The 20260-nt window shown below is 39.1% G+C and overlaps 1 protein-coding gene across 6 annotated transcripts; it reads left to right on the top strand.

The window, feature by feature from the left end:
- Positions 1 to 1752: 1752 nt before the first annotated feature.
- LOC122557889 (transmembrane protein 216-like) lies at positions 1753 to 19930 on the top strand. 6 transcript variants are annotated; one of them, XM_043706075.1, is made up of 6 exons: positions 1773 to 1819; positions 3782 to 3798; positions 4212 to 4305; positions 9234 to 9326; positions 16770 to 16971; positions 18771 to 19930. In XM_043706075.1, the coding sequence occupies exons 1-6, from the start codon at positions 1810 to 1812 to the stop codon at positions 18787 to 18789; spliced, it is 435 nt and encodes a 144-aa protein (XP_043562010.1). In that variant the 5' UTR covers positions 1773 to 1809; the 3' UTR covers positions 18790 to 19930. The 6 variants fall into 6 exon arrangements, with proteins under 6 accessions (XP_043562015.1, XP_043562010.1, XP_043562011.1 ...); XM_043706076.1 differs by having other exon boundaries at positions 1776 to 1933; XM_043706080.1 differs by lacking the exon at positions 3782 to 3798 and having other exon boundaries at positions 1753 to 1819.
- Positions 19931 to 20260: the final 330 nt, after the last annotated feature.

The following is a 20260-nucleotide window of genomic DNA, read 5'->3' as shown; positions in this document are numbered from 1 at the left end:
TATACCATTTTAAAGTTTGTCCCTGTGTCTGTGTGAAGGGAACATGATTTTACAGAGGTTGTATGCTTCTTGTTGCATCTTTATTATTTTTTGTGGGGTTGGTTGTTAGTAAAAATATTCTTTCCTTTAAGAAAACCTTGCATTTTGGTTCCTTGCTGTTTCTGGTGAATACGGCTAGTTATGTTTTAATTGGAGAAAGGTATAGCTGTGTGCTAAAAGTGACTTAAAAATCTATGTTGTGACCAATTGGACAGGTTGAGAATGGAGCTGATTTACCCTTCCTCATCTGGTCATAAAATTGGTATATGTCAATTTCTTTGAAGCAGTAGGGAAAGACTAGTTTGCTTTGGTTGATGGCTATGGCAAGTGAATAAATGTTGAATCTGTGCTTTATACCGCAAGTGTCCAAACAATTGAGGTTTTGAGAAGTTGGTTTGCAATTTATGGGTTTGTCAGACAATAGTCCATGAAATACACATCAGTATTATGGTATCATCCAGCATCAAGTTTTGCTGCAGAAGGTAAAGTACATGGGAAGAGGTCTTTACAGAGCTACTAGCTCAGTGCCAAGTTTGGATGTAATTACCATGTTTCCAGATGACACAAGATACACTATTCTCTGAAAAAATAATCTCAGAATCTGCAATCAATTGTTTAACTTCCAAATTAGTGTTTAAACTCCTGGACAAGATTTAACTTGCTTAAATCTCATGTCAATCGCAAATCAAGATAAAATGAAGATGAGACACAATAAATCTTGCATAAAATTCAGAGAGCTCAGTGCATGTCAAGGTTGAAAACCACCAAAGGCAAAAGGAGAAGTATGTTGTAAAGAGACTATCCGCATTCATTCAGCGCGGTTTGGAGAAACAGTTTGCTTGAAAGACAAAATTTGATGAAAGGATACCGTGGTGGACTTCCCATAATCCGAATTCCACCTTCAGACCAAAGTAAAAGTCAGGAATAAAATAGCCAGAAGGAAAATGAAAGTTTGTCAGTACAGAATAAACAAATCAGGATTAATATGAGTCAATCAATGTCAGTCTCAAAATCATTAAGTGAAGTTGGTAATTAAATTCAAAGTTCGGAGTTGGCACAGTCGAATGTGTTAAAACTGAAGCCAAGGGAAATGGAATCAGATACTTCAAGAATTCAGATTAGTTAATTTAACTTATTCAGGAAGGAAGAAGAAAATAATTGTATGACTTGTCAAGTGATGATATGTTTGTCAACCACATAGTGGTTAAGAAAAAGGTTAGTTTGCGTGTAGATTACTTTGGAAATATTGGTCATGTATGTGTTTCAGTTGTGAATGTAGTCAAAGCAAATATTCAACCTACCCGTTACATTTTAGGTACTGTTGATATTGGTCTAGTCATATTATAATATGGCAAATGGTGGTAATATGCCGTTTTGTATTACTCAGTCGGGGGTTGTACATTACAGTTGCCTTGTTTCATTTGGAAAGATCTTACACGAGAGACACTCATTGAATACCAAAGTGCAAGACACAGCAATATCGCTATCTCGCAGGTGGCAGGAAGAGCGGGTCCTACACTTTGCCCAGTATGATTTTTAAAAGACCACCTTCTGGTGGATTCCAAAGTGCAAGACACAGCAATATCGCTATCTCGCAGGTGGCAGGAAGAGCGGGTCCTACACTTTGCCCAGTATGATTTTTAAAAGACCACCTTCTGGTGTATTCCGCAGGTAAACAAAACACTCCGTCTGGTACGAACGTGACCGTTTCGGATTCGTTACCAGGAAGTGACGGAAAGACGCTGGAAGCTGTTGCTGTGGTAACGTAAAATGGCGAGAGGTGGGTGAGCAGATTGATGGCGGCGGCGGAGAAGGAGGAGAAGAAGAAGGAGAAAAGAGATTCGGGGGTTTCAGGGAGAGGTCCAGGCAGCTTTGAGGAAAGGGAGAAGAATGAGTAATTAACAAACCCAATCTAACAGTATCGGCGACACGTACTTATACCATGAGCAGAGTACCACTGCCTGCATTTTGTTCACGTGGCACTTTTAAAAGTGGTGATTGTTCAGAAGAATTGAAAAATACTTTTCCTAATTACTTACTCCACCTGCGTACTAAACTTTTGCGATTCATATGGAAGGACAACCAGATTCCTCTGCATCTTCCAGACCCCGAATTTCTTATTCTTTAGATAACTAGCCTGTTTATTTTACAAACAAAAACAGAAATGTTTTAAAACTCAGCAGGTCTGGCAGCATCTGTGGAGAGAAATCAGATTTGATGTCTTGGGTCGAGTGACCCTTGATCATTTCATATTTTCCCACTATATATTCCATTGCCATATTTTTCCTCCACATACTTAATCTCACTATGCAATAGGAAATTAGTTAGTTCATTTAGCTGGACAGCGTGCTTGTGAAAAACTAGGTAAAAACAATGACTGCAGATGCTGGAAACCAGATTCTGGATTAGTGGTGCTGGAAGAGCACAGCAGTTCAGGCAGCATCCGAGGAGCAGTAAATGCAGTTTGGGTTTAGTTTCTGCACTAGCTGAAATTTCTATGAAGGTCTCTCCTTCTCAATCTCTCCCCATGCCTGAGGTGTGGTGGCCTTCAGTTTATACCACTACTATGTCTGGTAACACTATGGTGACTTTACTTTTAGTGCAATAACATGCTTTGTTTTAATGAGATAACCAGAACCGAACAGTGTGCTCATGTTGGCTTAACCAATCAGTTCTCGCATAAATTCCCTACTCATGTATAATCTATTTCGACTAATAAAACTATGCTGCCTTAACCACCTTACCGACCTAGCCTGCTACCATCAAGGAATTGTCAACTTTCACTTCCAAGATCACTCATTTCCTTTACACCTCTGTATTCTCTCATCAATTGTCTATTCCTTTGTGTTGTTACCTCCCCAGATGTATCACCTCATATTTCTGCCTACCTAACCATTCTATTGATATCTTCCTGTAGTTTATAGCTATTCTCCTTACTATCCGGTGCAGTCAATTTTTGTGATGTCTGTGCATTTCTTAATGACACTCCCAATGTTTACATCCAAATAATTAATAAATATTACACAAGTACAGAGCTCTACAAAGTCCCACTTGAGACATCCAGTCTCAAAAACTCCCATCAACACTTACCCTTTGCTACCTGCTACTGTGCCAATCTTGTATCTGGGTTTCTACATTCTCTTTGATTCCATGGACTTTAAATATCTTAACCAATCTACCTTTTTAAACAAAGTTTTTAGTAGTCTTTCAATCCTCTGGCACCACACCTGTATCCAGAGAGGACTGGAAAATTATGGTCACATCTTTTGTCACATTTAACAGTCTGGGATATGTTTGAAATGGCCCTGGTCATATTCAGTTTCATTAATTTTATTAACACGTCCTTTTCAAGATTTCTGTCATATTCAAAACTACAATATCAGCCTTATCACCCTTATCACCCTCTTTTGTGAAGGTGGATGCAAAGCATTTATTAAGAACCATACCAACATCTTTTATCTCTATACCTAAGTTTTCTTTTTGATCTTTTATGGTCTTTCGTCCTTTATTAGTTATCCTTTTACTCTTAATATGTTGATAAGAATTCTTCATTAGGAACAGCTGCTTTCTTCCACTGCATATATTGATTGGAGCATCCTTAGAGCTGCTTGGCTTGATCAGCTCTGGACCTTTGTGGTCTGTCTGACTCAGAGCTAGGTCAAAAGGTGTATTTTCAAATTAAATGGTTCCAGGAACATATTTGCAACAGTTCCTTTTTAATGATTTGTGTCTTTTATTGCAGGAAAGCCTCCTCCAGTTGTATCCTTTTGTAAATTAAAGTTGTGCAAAATTTACTCCTTTGAGAATGCATGTAGAAGACAAAATTGAGGATTTGAATAATGGCTGATAGTTCTTGACTAGGACAGTGTGTGGAGGGGAGCAGGAGTTGAGTGAGGGAAAGTTATAAAAAGGCAGGCTTCACACACAAAAAAAAACTACCTCTTGATAGATTTTGTTTTGCAAAGCAAAAGCTTTAGTTTCTTTGACCCTGGTTGACATAAGACTACACAGCACAAACAACCCATACTTGAATTGTTAGTCTTGCAATCAGAAATCTTATCAGCTATAATCTTTGGGTTATTAGATCAATACTGAATGTCTTCTGAAATTTTAAAAAATGCTGCAATAATGAAGATTTGTATGTGTATTGATTCCTTAATGTTTTGTATCAGCTCTCCTTAACTCCACTGGAAGTTCTGCTATTCCTGAACACCTGGTACTATGCAGCATACTTTGTGGCAGAGATCCTTCTTTTCATATACAAAAGTAGGTTTTGAGTTCTTTTTTGAGAATGCGTATGGTTGTGGCGCTGTTGCAATTGACCTGAAACTTTTACAGGAAGTAAAAATTTGATATACAATCAGGATGAGGTATTAGTGCACATTATTCTAGGTCTGTCAAATCAATAGCTTTAGGAAAAAAGGGGATAGAAAATTTACATGGATACGGTTGTCTCACCCAAGTGGTGTACCAGGTTTTAAGACTAACCTGTCAGGATAGTAAATGATGAAGGCGTCACAATGGCTCAGTGGTTAGCTCTGCTGCTTCACAACACTAGGGACCCAGGTTTGATTCCACCCTTGGATGACTGTCTGTGTGGAGTTTGCACATTCTCTCCATATCTGTGTGGGTTTGCTGTGGATATTCTTGTTTTCTTCTAAAGTCCAAAGATGTGCAGGGTAGGTGGATTGACTATGCTAAATTGGCCCCATTGTGTCCAGGGATGTGTAGGTTAGGTGGGTTCACCATGAGAAGTGCAGTGTTACAGGGGTATAGTAGAGGGCTGGGTCTGGGTGGGATGCACTTTGGAGGGATGGTGAGGACTCAATGGGCTGAATGGCCTGCTTTGAAAATCCTGAAAAGAAACTCATTCATGGGAACAGACAGGAATGAGATCTTTATTTGTTTAAACGTTTCATGAACTGGCAGAAAGCCTCTTTTTCTCAACTGACCTCAAAACTGAATTACTAATTAGTTCCATGAGTAACATTTGTAAAACTGTCTGACTGAAACTGATCATCTCCTGAAATGATTTTTGCATTTATCCAGAGGTGATTAATTGGTGTATGGCATGCCCTGGACATGTTTTCCCAGATAGTATTTCAAAAATTTACGTTCCAACATAGCTGGAAAAACATGAACATAGATCTTGCAGTCTCCAGAGAGCTGGGGACTGGATATACCGTAAAAGATGCATGTCTGGACTGTTTGGAAATCCTGAGACAGTCTACTGGTTGCATAGAACAGTACAGTACAGACCCTTCGGCCCTTGATGTTGAGCCGACCTTTTATCCCACTCTAAGATCAAACTAACCTGCATACCTTTCATTGTACTATCATCCATGTGCCTATCTAAGAATCGGTTAAATGCCCCTAATGTATCTGTCTCTACTACCACTGCTGGCAGTGCATTCCATGTACCCACCACTTTCTGTGTAAAGAAACTACCTCTGACATCTCAATGATGCATGAATTTGCATTTGTGGAATTGGATTTGCAGATACATTTTGTTTTGTTCAAAAAGCACACCATCTGTAGGCAGTCAATCCTTGTTACATTTTACACATTCCTATTTTGGAAATAGAACCAGTCTGACTTAAGATTGGGATACATACAGACTCTAACCTCGTACCTTTAATGCATTGTCTGAGCTGAGATGTCACTTTGTTAAAAATAAAACCTTAAGTTATCTCAAGAATGTGACTTGAAAGAAGTTCTGGGATTTACATATTAATGAATCGAAACCTACAACTCATTAGATTAGATTACTTACAGTGTGGAAACAGGCCCTTCGGGCCAACAAGTCCACACCAACCCGCCGAAGCACTACCCACTCAGACCCATTCCCCGACATTTACCCCTTCACCTAACACTACGGGCAATTTAGCATGGCAAGCTCACCTAACCTGCACATTTTTGAACTGTGGGAGGAAACCGGAGCACCCGGAGGAAACCCACACAGGCACGGGGAGAATGTGCAAAGTCCACACAGTCAGTCCCCAGAGGCGGGAACTGAACCCGGGTCTCTGACGCTGTGATGCAGCAGTGCTAACCACTGTGCCACCGTGCTGCCCATCTAAAAGATGAAAGACTTCTCAGCAATCTAGGTTTGTTCAAATATATCACATCAATTGTCTGACACCATGATCTTTTGCTATAAATTTTGTGTCCCATGATCCTGCCCCACCTGATGAAGGAGCAGTGCTCCAAAAGCTAGTACTTTTAAATAAAACTGTTAGCCTATAACCTAGTATTGTGTGATTTTTAACAGCTTATTGCATCAGTGAACCTTCTTCAGTATTGAATGTAGCTAGAAAAAGTAGTTAGAGGGATTAAAACCTATTCTAACGCCTGGATAATTATATGACTGAGACCCATCCCGTCCTACCTGCCAACCCTGCACCTTATCTAACTGCCTCACCCATTTGCCACCTGAGGGCCTCTGTTGCTTTTCAAAAAGGTTTTTAACCTGTAAACTATATAGTCCTATCCGCTGTGATTAAGTAAATAAAAAGGAGGCATAGCTTCCAGTAGGGTTTCCTGTACTCTCCTCTGAGATAATTTCTGTGCTTGGAGATTTCTGCCCAGGCCTAAGATTGCATAGTTTCTTATCTGCAACATTTCATCTGATTTGATACTGAAATATAGATTCTGGTCCAGATATAAAGAATAGGGCTCTTATAACAAATGCATTTCCCATTCTCATGGATATTTTCTAAACAACGTGTTCAACAATATTATTGCACACCTCTGGAGCAGGTGGAACTTGAACCCAAGCCTCCTGGCTCAAAGGTGAGGACCATTGCACCGTAGACAGACTGCCTATATTGATAACTGCTGTTTGACATTTAATATCTCTGTACATCATTACTGTGCGACAGAGTTCGTGGTGCAGTGCAAGTATCCCTACTCTGAGCCAGAGAGTCTGGGAGAAAGTGAGGACTGCAGATACTGGAGATCAGAGTTGAGAGTGTGGTGCTGGAAAAGCACAGCAGGTCAGGCAGCATCCGAGGAGCAGGAGAATCGACGTTTCGGGTATAAGCCCTTCATGGGTTCAAGTCTCACATGCTTTCAAGGTGTGTAATAATATATTTGAACAGGTATCTGGAGGTTCAAAAGGACATGTCCTTTGGTGGAAAAATATCATTAATGTGCTACGGGGCTGTTGTGCAGTGGTAGTCTCCCTACCTCCAGGCCAAGAGATCTGGGTTCAAGTCCCACCTGTGACAGAGATGCATAATCTCTGAACAGGTTCATTAGAAACTTTTTTTTTAAAAAAAGCGCTGGTTAGAAACATAAGAACTGTAGTAGTCATTCTTGAGCCTGTTTGCCATTCAATGAGATAATGGCTGGTCATGGCCTGAATTTATATAGATTAAGATTCCCTACAGTATGGAAACAGGCCCTTCAGCCCAACAATTCCACACCGACCCTCCAAAGAGTAACCCACCCTCCTATCCTATATTTACCCCTGACAAATGCACTTAACACTATGGACAATTTAGCATGGCCAATTCGCCTAGCCTACACATCTTTGGACTATGGGAGGAAACTGGAGCACCCAGAGTAAACCCACGCAGACACAGGGAGAACGTGCAAACTCCGTACCAGACAGTCGCCCGAGGCTGGAATTGAACCTGGGTCCCTGGTGCTGTGAGGCAGCAGTGCTAACCACTGAGCCACCGTGCCACCCACTTGCCTAACAAAAATAAACTAACTCATTTAAAATTAAAACAGATCTAGCACACACTGTCATTTGTGAAAGAGAGTTCCAAACATCTATCACCCTTCGTGTGTAGACATGAATGGTCTAGCCCTGATTTTTTAGACGCTGAGCCCTAATTCTAGAATCCCCAATCATTGGAAATAGTTCATCTATCCTGTCTTTTCCTGTTAGCATCTTGAAGACTTCTGCCCTGAATCTTCTAAACTCTGGAGAAAACAGGCCTAACTTGTAAAAGCTCTCATCATCAGTTAACCCCTGAAGTCCAGGAATTATTCTTGTAAATCTATCTTGTACGTCTCCAAGGCCAATATCTCATCCCTAAGGTGTGATGCCTCGATCTGCTTGCTGTATTTCAAACAGGGTCTAACCAGGGTTTTGTACAACTGCAGCATAACCTTTACATCTTTATACTGAAGTCCTCCAGATATAAAGGCCAGTATTCTGTTAGCTTTCTTGATTATTTTCTGCACGTATTTGTGACCTTTTAAAATGTTACAGTGCACTTGAATCCCCATATTCCTTTGGTCTTCATTTTATGTGACTTCATATCATCTTGAAAGTATCCTGATCTGTCCTTTTTTGGTCCAAGATGGAGAACCACACACTTTCTTAAACTGAACTCCATCTGCCACGAAGGATACTAAAGGCTCTGTGCAGCAAGAGGTTTAGGTTCAAATCTCACCTGCTCTGGAGATCAACATGAAGCTCTTTAACATATTTATCACATACTTGCTATTGGGTTCTGGTGGTACAGTGGTAGTATCTCTGTCTCTTGGGCAGGAGGCCTTGGTTAAAGTCCCACCTGCTCAGAAGCGTGTAATAACTTCTCTCATTGGATTGATTAGAAATTATCTATTGCTAATATGCAAGGGGTCTGGTGGTGTAGCAGTGGTGTCCCTGCCCTGAGCCATGAGGCCTATGGTCAAGCCCAACTTTCCCAGAGGTATGTTACACGTCTGAGGAGGTTGATTAAAATTACGAAGAGCTGAGTTCTCTTTAAATCTAAGGGCTCTTGTGGTGCAATGGTAGAGTCCTATCTCTGGGCTAGAAGGTATGGGTTTGTGTCCTCCATTCTCTGGAGGTGTGTCATAACATCTGAGCAGGTTATTAAAAAAACTACAAATCTTCCTAATACTCCAGGATTATTATAGAGGGTGAAGACAATTCATGATATCCCCTCCATAAACACCCTTTCTCTGTTCTGTCTGTCTTTACCCGTAACACCAAAAGTGTATGTCACTAAAATGCTAGGCTGGTTTGGTATAGTGGTAGTGTACCCACCTCTGGAAGCATGGGTTCAAACCTCATCTGCTCCAGAAATGTGCAATAATATGACTGAACAGCTTGTTTGCAAAATATCACTGATATATTTTCACTGTGGCAGTGTCTGGACTTATCCTATGCAAATAATGTGCATTTGTTATTATTTTTCCCCTGCCTGTAATATTTTCTGCTCTGTATATTGTAGGTCAGCTCTTACCATATACTTCTGCAAATCTGACTTTGGACCTAGTGATGCTATTTCTCTACCTTGGAGTTGAAATAATGAGAATATTTTTTGGTAAGTGACTACACAATGGGCACTGTAGTTCTCACCACAAAGACACAGTTTGATCTGTCCATACCTCTTCTGGTACTTTCCGCTTCTTGGAATATCACACCTTTTTTTTTAACCCCCTCATCTTTTTGATCTGACATTCAAAATTCTCATTTTTTATTGTCCACCTGAATACCACGGTGGCTTGGTGGTTAGCACTGCTGCCTCACAGCACCAGGCACCCAGATTCGATTCCAGCCTCGGGTGACTGTCTGTGTGGAGTTTGTACATACTCCCTGTGTCTGCGTGCTCCGGTTTCCTCCCACAGTGGAAAGACGTGCAGGTCAGGTGAATTGGCCATGCTAAATTGCCCATAGTGTTAGGTGCATTAGTCAGAGGAAATGGGTCTGGATGGGTGACTCTTTGGAGGGTTGGTGTGGACTTGTTGGGTCAAATGGCCTGTTTCCACACTATAGGGAATCGGTCTAATCTAAACCACAGCTCTTTTCCCCGTCTGGATTTCTTCATTGCTGTTCTTCTTAGCCTTTGCACAAAATAACTTCTCATCCTTGAAGAATTATTTTAATTTCATCATGTTGTGTCTCCGAGTTACGTGCCCTCTATCCTTCGTTCGTCTCTCGCTCCATTTGTTCATGGCTATCTCCTTGACCTTAACGTTACATGTGGCCTTGTTACTTGCAGTATGCCAGTCACAGATAAGGCCATTGCTGATCACTATGCTTAATGCAAATGCCCGTCCTCCACCCACCCATCTAGCCATACTTCCTTCTGCGGCTGGTCCTGGGAAGATTTACTCTCCCAATTCATTTCCAACAGCATTTGGAAAATTCCACTGCCTAGCGTTTGACTCTCTGTTCTATATAATAATTCTGCAATTACCGATCTGCTTAAAAAAAACACTTGACTACCTTTGATGTCCTAGTTTCCTTAAAATCATTATTGTCTCTCGCTGAACAATCCTGGTTAATTTTCTTGACTGCAAATCTTAAACTGTTCTTTCCTGTCTCTTCATCCTCCTTTACTTCCTATAACAAGCGCAACAAGGTCATGAATTTCTTTGCCATTGTGTTTGAGACCATCCAATGGGCTTCTCTGTTAAAACCAAACCCCTCATTCACCCACCACCTTTCCCTACCCCGTGAGGGCAAACATCCTCAATGGTTCTCTCCACCCTAGCCCTAAGTTTGCATTTCCTATATTTACTCCTACATTCTCCATGTTGCTTTTACTCTTGCATTCTTCAAGTTCACTTTTTGAATGTATCCTGCTCTTGTACCCATCTCTTGTCACTTAGGCCTAATTCCCTGAAACTTCTAAACAGCCTAACCTCCTTCTTGATCCCTATGATTGCTGATATTGTTACAGTTTTCTCATGTCAAGTTCTGCCCCCTCTCCTTCAAATTTGTCATCACTCTACTCACAGAAAAAAAAAATCCTTGATTCCTCTGTTCTTCCATCTCCAATCTTTCTTCCCTCCCCAAAATCCATGAAACTATTGTTGCCTCCTAAATCCTGGTGCATATATATTTGATCCCTTGCTAGATTTCCACTCCCTGCGACAATATAAAGTGGGTTTTTACCAAAGTCTCAAAGAACATCCCATGTGACTAGACAAAGGTTAAACTACCTTTTTTCATCTTCTTAAACATGGATCTTTGCCAAGTCTGACTTGATTTCACACATCCTTTTCCAATGCTTCTTCAACAAACCATCCTGTTGGATGTGACTATATTAACTCACTGTTTACCTATCCAACTGTAGCCAGCATATCATTTGCAACGAATGGTTCCATTCCTACTTCTGTACATTTACCTTTGGTGCTTTAGTGTTCTCCCAGGGATCTATTGTTGGGTTTCCCTTTCTTATCTACATGCTGCCTCTCAGTAACATCCAGAAACAGAGTGTCAATTTCCTCACTACCACTTGATGTGGGTTTTGACTCCAGTAGTATTGTTACCTGGTACAGTAATGCTAATTTATCCCTTCTAACATAAGAACCTAGGCACGGATAATGTAGCATTCAAAGATTTAACAGATCTTTATTATGGCAGGCTTTTATATATGATCATTATATTCACAGACACATAGGTGGCTGTGCTAGTAATAGGCCACTTACTTCCAGCAGAAGAGCATGCTTCATTCAAGTGATCACAGTTAACATTGAATCTGAGATTGTCATACCATCAGATTGCATGCTCTGATAATATGATTATATCATGAGTGTGTATCTTGATGGTTTGCTGAACATGAGACATAACACATCACCTTTCTCAAACCTTCCACTGTTTCTAAGCTGTCAGACTACTTGCTTGACATTCAGTACCGGATTTCTCTCTACTTAAATATCATGAAGACCATTGTCTTTAGTCATTGCTACTAACTGCATTCCCTTGCTACCAATTCCCCTTCTCCCTGGCAATTTTCTGAGAATAAACCAGGTAGTTTGCAACCTTGCTGAGTTATTGACCCCAAGATGAGCTTCTGTCTTCATAATTCATCATCAATAAGATTTTCTATTTCTGTCTCCATAGTATTGTCCCTCTCAGCTCATTTGTTGAAATCTATCTCCACACTTTTTTTTTCACTTTCAGATATGCCTGTCCAAAAGAGCTCCTGGCTGGTCCCACTTATTCTATGTCCAAAAACAAAAAGCCATCCAAAACTCCTCCATGTGTCCAAACACTAATCAATTTCCTTTTACCCAACATTTATGCTCGCTGATCTAAATTGGCTCCTGTTAAGCAACATTTGCATTTTAATTTCCTCATGTTTTCAGAGTACCTCTAAAGTTTCACCCTTCCTCTTCGTGCAATTTCCTTCATCCCTACAAACCTTCAGTATATCTGTGTCCCCCAATTCTATCTTCTTGATCATCTCCAATTTTAATTGTTCCAGTGCTGACTGCCATATCTTCACCTGCTAAGACCTTAAGTTCTTTAATTTCTTTCTAAACCTCTCCATCTCTCTGCCTGTCTCCTCATTTGAGATGCTTCTTAAAGTCTGCTTCTCAAGCTGAATGAGCAAAAGCAAAATATTTCCTAATGGTGATATAGTAGTTTGTTTTATAACGTTCCTGTGAAGCCAGTTTGGACTGTTTTACAATATTAAAGATTCTTTATAAATGCAAGTTATTACAAGTGAATTATGAAATTTTGTCCAAAGAACAATTTGCATTTATATGGTACTATTAACGTAATAAAATGTCTCAAGGTGCTTCACAAGCATTATAAAGCAAAGTTAGACACTGAGTTACAAGAGATAATCATGTCTGGAAGTAACAAAGAAATGTGTGTATACTCAGCAACAGCTGAGACAGGATAGAATTGGATCATGTTATGGAATTGGAATTAGTTGGTCTTATTCGTAATGTGGATGTGTTACGAACAGAAATTTATCTGTGGGTAAAACATGAACCATGGTTGTGAACAGTCTGGTTTAACCAGACATCCTTCAGGGAGAAAGACAATGTCAGTCATGAGGAAAAGGAGTTTATAAAGAGGAGCAAAAACAATGGTCTCTGAGTTCACAAAATTGAGTTGGAGATAAGTTCTGCATAGGGAGTGTTAGATGTTGGACAAGTAGTGATAGCAAAGTAGAAAGAGGAAATGGTGAGGTTGAGCTGTATATTGTCGACATACATGGAGCCATTCCGTAAAGCAAAGAACAGGAAAACATCTTTTTTTTTCTTATATACAATATTGCTTTTTCATTGTGTTCATATCGAATGTAGCAATTTTCTCAGATCTTCCTGCTCTGTGAAAATAAAATTTTAAAGTGAACATGTATGCAATTTTTAATATGCCGAAAGCTCTCATCAGATAGGTTAGTAGGTGAAGGTACTATCTGCAGTCGCAATTTTGCTTCTGTAGTAGAAACATCTTGGAGCAATTTACATAGCAGTAGCAAGAAAAGTGAACACAAAGCATGAAGAGAAGAGCAGGGTTGGGAGCGCAATTGCTTTGTCAAAAGTTGTCAAGCCTTTTGAAAACTGAAAATGAAGGTTTATTAAGGAGGATAAGAGTTCATTAAGGCAAGGACAATAGTGATTGGAAGACTGGAGATTATTGACATAGAGACAGCATGGCACAAGGAAAAGAAGTAGCAGCTGCACACAAGGATGTTATCTGGAGGAGATAGCTGAGATGTAGCATCTTGAAACTATTTATAAATTTGAGCTTGGCTATCCAGTGAATTTTGAATATAATTGCCCTCCCAACTACCCATTCCCTACCCAGTCAACTTACTTTCATCATTATCTTATTTCCTAATATTGACCTTTTAACTTTTGTGTGCCCGGGCTTTGGTTTATCCCAAATTGGGCCAAGTTAAGGACAGTTTAATCCTGCGATACTACTCTCTCAGTGCATCTGAGTCATGCCATGATTTTTGTACACATTCTAGCTTTTGGGTAAGAAGGTTAATGGTTCACTTCCTATACCAGAAACTTGGCCTCGGTAATCCAGTTCAAAATTTCAGTGCAATGCTTTATGTTAAATTGTGTGTCCTCTTGGGTGAATATAATAAAAGATGCTGTATCATCTATTGTAAAGATAAGCAGAGGAGCTCCCCTCAATTTTCAACCAGGATCTTTTAATAATCTGACTGTAAGCTGATTGCTTGCTGTGTTTTCTACATTATAATAATGACTACTCTAAAAGAGCACTTAAATTGGCTATAGGTTACTTTGGATTGTATCAAAATTGTTTAGAATGCTTGAGAAATGCTAATTTTTAACTTCTTTCCATAACAAAGCTAAAAATTGACTTACTTTTACATCCTCAATGCAGTCATATGTTTCAGATAATGAAAGTTATTTTGGAACTTTGCGTATTCTTTCATCTCTATACTGGTTGAGATGATGAGCTATGTTTCAGTCATAGAATCATACAATCCCTACAATGCAGAAAGACTTAATTCAACCCATCAATTGTACACCAGCCCTCTGAAGAGCACCCCACTCAGACCTCACCCTATCCCCAAAACTTCACATTTATTACAGCTAACCCATCTAGCCTGGACTTCCCTGGACACTATGGGCAATTTAGAATTGCCAATCCACCTAATCTGCACATCTTTGGACTATTGGAGGAAACTGGAGCCCCCGGAGGAAATCCACGCTGACATGGGAGCTTGTGCAGACTCCATGCAGTCACTTAAGGCTGGAATTGAACTCAGGTCCCTGGCACTGTGAGGCAGCAGTGCTAGTCAGTCAGTAGTGGTTACCAAGATTATCTGGTTGGATTCCATATTCTGGGATCAGAATGAACAAAATCAAGTGATAAATTTATGTTCAGGACTGTCAGATCTAATAAGGGTTATGTCAAAGCAATGATGGAAAACAATTGGATAAGCCTGGTGAGCCCAGATGGTGGTCAGCAGCAGTTGGCAGTGTAGTGTCTAGCGAGCCTGGGCACATCTTCTCACAGCACAGGTGAAAGGTTACTCAGTACAGGGGAAAGCCTAGTGTGAGGCATGTGCAGACCCATGGCTTAAGGAAGGACTGTAATGTTTAATTTTTAACTTTATTTCTTTATTTTTCTACTTACACTCAGAAGAACAGTAGTGTTGAACTTTTTAACTTATATCTTTATTTTTCTATTTTTGTACTTCGGTATCTTTGTACCTAAGATGGCATTGGGAATGGCGACATCGTACACTTTTTAAAACTGTATTCCTGTGCCTCTGTACTTGAGTATACGTGACAATAAAACCTAAATCTAAAGTAAACAAAAACAGAAAATGCTGGAGAAACCTGGCAGTTCAGGAAGTATCTGTGGAAAGAGACCAGTTAACAGTGCAGGCCAATATCATTTCATTAGAGTTGATTAATTATGGAAATAATTGCTGCCCTTGAACCTGAAAAAGTTTCTGAAGACCATAAATATAGATTTTCTGTTGGCTGAAATCTTCTCGTTGAAGTGCCTTATATCTTGCCTTGGTCTCTGTATCTATGGAAGAATCTGATGAAGGTGCCTGTGAGAAAGAAATGAAAAGTATTTTCAAAGTTGGTGAGGAATTGATATGTAGAGAAGGAGCCAGAAGAATAGGGAAGTTTTGTGTTAGAATAAAACAAGAAGAGCTTTGTTAAGGACCAGACAAACCCTCTCAAAATATGTTAAGAAGACAGCCTAAGCCTGAAGTTTTTCTTAATTTAAAGGTAAGGGACAGGTGTTGCATTCCAGATGCAATTCGATTGGTCAAACTCCAAGTCTTGAAGTAAAACACACTTTATTTATACACTATAGGTAAAATACAGTAAAAGAAAGAAGAATAATGAGGGGTATGGATAGGATAAATAGACAAGGTATTTTCCTTCGAGTAGGGAAATCCAGAACTAGAGGGCATAGGTTTAGGGTGAGAGGGGAAAAATTTAAAAGGGACTTGAGGGGCAAACTTTTCACGCAGAGGGTGTGTGTGTTTGGAATGAGCTGCCAGAGGAAGTGGTGGAGGCTGGTACAATTACAACATTTAAAAGGCATCTGGATAGGTACATCAATAGGAAGGATTTAAAGGGATATGGGCCAAATGCTGGCAAATGGGACTAGGTTAGGTTAGAATATCTGGTTGGCATGGATGAGTTGGACCAAAGGGTCTGTTTCTGTGCTGTACATCTCTATGACTCTAAATTGGAATAGCTTAACTCCATTGGAAAACTTAACATAAAATTGAATTATTTAACTACTCAACAGTACCTGTTCCAAAACAATAACACCCCATAAAAATAATCTTGGCAAAGGCAAATTCAGTAAAATAGATTGTCTCACATTTAATGTTCAAGTCCAGAGGAGGGAAAAAAAAATCAAGACAAAATTCTGTGCATGAGAGAGAGAGAATAGCAGGGAGTGATGTACCACAACTTCCAAACCTAGCTTCAAGATCCCAGCAACTGCTTTGGAAATATTAAAACTAAAATTCCTGGCTCTGGGGAATTTCACCCCACCCATTCAGGCTGCTTCTATTGTTCAAAGTTTGTGCTTCTATTGTTTCAACTTAAAAAGAAATTCCAAGGCCTCTCAAGCTGTTTAACTTTTATTGGATTCAAAGGGACAGCTCTTCACATTAGTCTTAAAACCTCTCTTCACAGAGCAAGGACAAAATACACCCCTTAAAACCACAGTGTTGTTACAGTATGAACTAAGTAACTCATTTTGGTGGGAAAGAAGCAGTTTATCAGCAGAGAGGCGAAAGATAAGATTCTGTTTATGGTCTTATGTGGAACACTTTGGATTGGGAAGGTAGCAGCATGGAGAATTAAGGTGGCATGGACTGAAACTGCTGAGAGAGTGCTTATCAGATGAGAACTGATTAACTTCTGTAGCTCAAAAATCAAGCAGCTTTAACTTTTCAGGATCATTTGATGTACCAGAGATATTATAGCAATAGTTTGCACTTTTAAGAATAACTTTTTTTAAGTTTCAGCTAACATTTTTGTTAATTCCTCCTTAGGTTCCAAGGGGAATCTGTGCCAGCGTAAGGTACCTCTCACCATTAGCCTGGTGCTTCTTGGACCATCTACAATAATGGCTGTTTATTATATGCTGCTCCAGACCTATGTTCTGAGATTGGAAGTGACCATCAATGCAATATTATTGGTGTTTTACGTTTTTGAGTTGGTTCTGTACACAGTGGGTTTGATAAGTTTCTCAAGGTGAGGGAGAACAATGTGTCATGGAGTCATAGAGATGAACAGACTCTTCGGTCCTATCCCAACCCAATCTAGTCCCACCTGCCAGCACCCAGCCCATATCCCTCCAAACCCTTCCTAGTCGTATACCTATCCAAATGCCTCTTAAAGTTAAATGGTTGTGCACCATTGTTCGTTATTCTTAAATGCTTGCATTTAATTTTGTAAATTTCACAAATATATATTTTGATCCAGGTTTCAGAGTGACATTTACGTTTTGAAATATCTCCTGCCAAATTGAATCTAATCCACCCTGCCTCCATATAAAAGTATTGATTCTTTCAGGTTTCACAATTTTGTCCAGTGCATGCTTCTAGCAACTTAGTTAGTAACCAGTCTTCATATGAAAGATCAAAAGTTCATATAAGCAGGCTTTGACAATATTGTCATAGTCTAACATTCATTATGGAATGCTAGATAGTCATGAGGAATGGGAATCTTAACTCCTTGTTTATCCTTTTCTTGATTCTACTTACTTTCCTAGTTGTGATAAGCTAACTTGAAATTGACAAAGTGTGAATTGTTATCTTTCAAGTCTATGTTACTCAGATCAAAATAATAACATGAACTGAGTCATCATGAAAATGTATTTTTTTCCCATTATGGAGAAACCATCATTGAAGGCAAGACATAGTGCAATACCAAGACTAGTAACAATATAAGGGAAGATTGCATATGTCAAGTGGTTGTTAGGTGACATTGATTTTTGAAAGACCTATATGTTGTGAGGAAAGAATGAATGAAGAAAGCTAATTTTCCTACAGCTTTGAGGTCCTGAGAAGACATTTGAAATTAGGACACTGAAATAAATTTTGATTTCAAAACTAAGAATGCATGAGGAAAGTTATATTTTTTAAATGGCTATATTTTAATGGAATTTATAAATTATTAAGAGTCTGAATTAATTGAAAAATTCTGAAAAACTACATCATTATGTGATCAGATACAAGGATAAAATTAATTGACTCCACAAATGGATTGGAACAAGCCTATTTAACCCATTAAGATTTGATCTAACAGTGCACACTAAATATTTCTCCCGTAATGACTGCATTGTCATCTCGAAGGCAACACAAAAAAATGTTGGGGGAGAAAAAACCTGAAACCAATTTGCACAGACCTTAAGGATTATTCCATTGCCTTATACAGTCAGGTAAATTCAAGGAGTTCAGAGTTACTCATTATGATTTAACATTTCATTCAACTAAACATTTTGCTCCCCGATAGCTGATAATGTTTTATTATCTCAGGAACAGGTGTAGTGTTCTTTAAAAGGATTTTAACGATTCCATGATTCTATCACTCACTAAAAATGTCATGGAAATTTGAAACAGAAACAGAAATTACTGGAGAAACTCAGCAGGGCTGACAGCATCTGTGGAAAGAAAGCAGAGATAACATTTTGAGTCTTCTGCACAGAAGCAATTCTGTGATTCCTGTCTTCTGAAGAAGAGTCACTGGACTTGAAGTGTTAACCCTGCTTTCTCTCCACAATGCTGTCAGCCCTGCTGAGTTTCTCCAGCAATTTCTGTTTTCAGATCCGTTTCAGATCTTCAGCATCTGCTGTTCTTTGTTTTATTATCATGGAAATTGGGTTAAGGGCAATAACTGATAATCTAACCCAACTCCTTAATCTATATATTTTTATTGATGATTACCTCTCCTTCTGTATGCTATCTAAAATATTAAAACCATTTCCATGAGTAAATATCTACAGTAGCTTAAGGATAATTTCAATTTCTTATTTTATTTTGTTTCTTTAGCGTAATCATCAGCGACTGAGAATCTAAAGAGGTGGAATGTATCCAAAACAGATGAGATATTTCTCTACTCTGGCTGCAAAACAATTATAACAGTTCTAACACTGTTTTTGTAAGTGGTTGTAAGTGTTAAGGATAATTTTCCAATATTTTGTACAGCTATATAGTCAGAGTTTTCCATTTTGCTCAATTTATTTTGTATGCTTTTTTTTCCTCACTTGTCAGTGAAATAATGGTATAGATGTCAAATATACTGTTGAACCATCCGTTTTTAGGCATATAAGAGCACCATATAGATGACCTCTCTTGTTCCTTCTTGTACAACAATATAATATTTACTGAAGTTGTGTCAACTTCAACCCAATTGTGCTTTCATCCTTATTTACTTCCTTTTCTATCATTTCTTATGACAACATTGAATTGTTTGACTCACTTGAGAGAATATAAGCAGTGTCCACATTCTCATCTCATAGATTCAAGTCAATTGACATCATTCATGACAAAGCAGCTTTCATAATTGACACTGCCTTCAGCATTGACACACTGTGACAGATGTGTGTACCATCTATAAGATTCAATGACAACACCTCCCAAACTTGCAATCTGTACCAGCACAGCATATGTATCAGAATGAATCTCTAAATTCCCCTCCAACCCACACACCATCTTGACTTGTAACAGTATCATTATTAATTCAAAATCCTGGAACTCCCTTCCTAATACCTTTGTGGTGCTCTACATACACTGTGGACTGCAGTGGTTCAAGAAAGTGGCTTACTGCCAATTTCTGAAGTGCAGTTAGAGATGGGCAGTAATTGATTGGTGTATTTAGTGATACTCACTTCCCCCGAATGAGTTTAATTTAAAAAAAAAATTAGTTAATATAGTAGTGGATATTTCTCACCATTGCTCAGAGTAATTTAAAGGTTACAAATGTTTGACGAAGAGTATTAGCTGATATACAACGTAATATCCAACACCTGGGAAATGTGTAATTTGATTTTTCCCTTGAAAATACCAAGTGACTTTATTCTGTTCGTTATGTCTCAGTTGCTTCATTAATTCATTCAATGGCATGTTTTGTCTCTTTAACGAAGAAAGGATATACTTGCCAAAGATGTAATGTGCTAGGAAAAGTGAGGACTGCAGATGCTGGAGACCAGAGTTGAAAAATGTGGTGCTGGAAAAACACAGCAGGCCAGGCAGCATCCGAGGAGCAGGAGAATTGACGTTTCGGGCATAAGCCCTTCTTCAGGAATGTTCCTGAAGAAGGGCTTATGCCTGAAACGTCGATTCTCCTGCTGCTCAGATGCTGCCTGGCCTGCTGTGTTTTTCCAGCACCACATTTTTCATCAAAAGAGGTAATGTGCGAAAGGATATTACATTTATTTAACGAGATGAGAATGTGGACACTGTGCATATAATCTCTCATGATAAGAAGATAATTTCATCAAAATGTACTAACTTTTCTCAAAGTTTTATCAGTTATTGTA

Source organism: Chiloscyllium plagiosum, chromosome 16 (genome assembly GCF_004010195.1).
Source record: "Chiloscyllium plagiosum isolate BGI_BamShark_2017 chromosome 16, ASM401019v2, whole genome shotgun sequence".
Lineage (NCBI taxonomy): Eukaryota > Metazoa > Chordata > Chondrichthyes > Orectolobiformes > Hemiscylliidae > Chiloscyllium > Chiloscyllium plagiosum.
This window is presented reverse-complemented; position numbering and strand designations above follow the sequence as displayed.

What these genes read in the sequence shown, in the direction of transcription:
- LOC122557889 (XM_043706075.1), top strand. An exon ending in CCTTCTTTTCATATACAAAA is followed by an intron (nt 4,306 to 9,233) that starts GTAGGTTTTGAG and finishes TGTATATTGTAG; the next exon opens with GTCAGCTCTTACCATATACT. An exon ending in AATAATGAGAATATTTTTTG is followed by an intron (nt 9,327 to 16,769) that starts GTAAGTGACTAC and finishes ATTCCTCCTTAG; the next exon opens with GTTCCAAGGGGAATCTGTGC.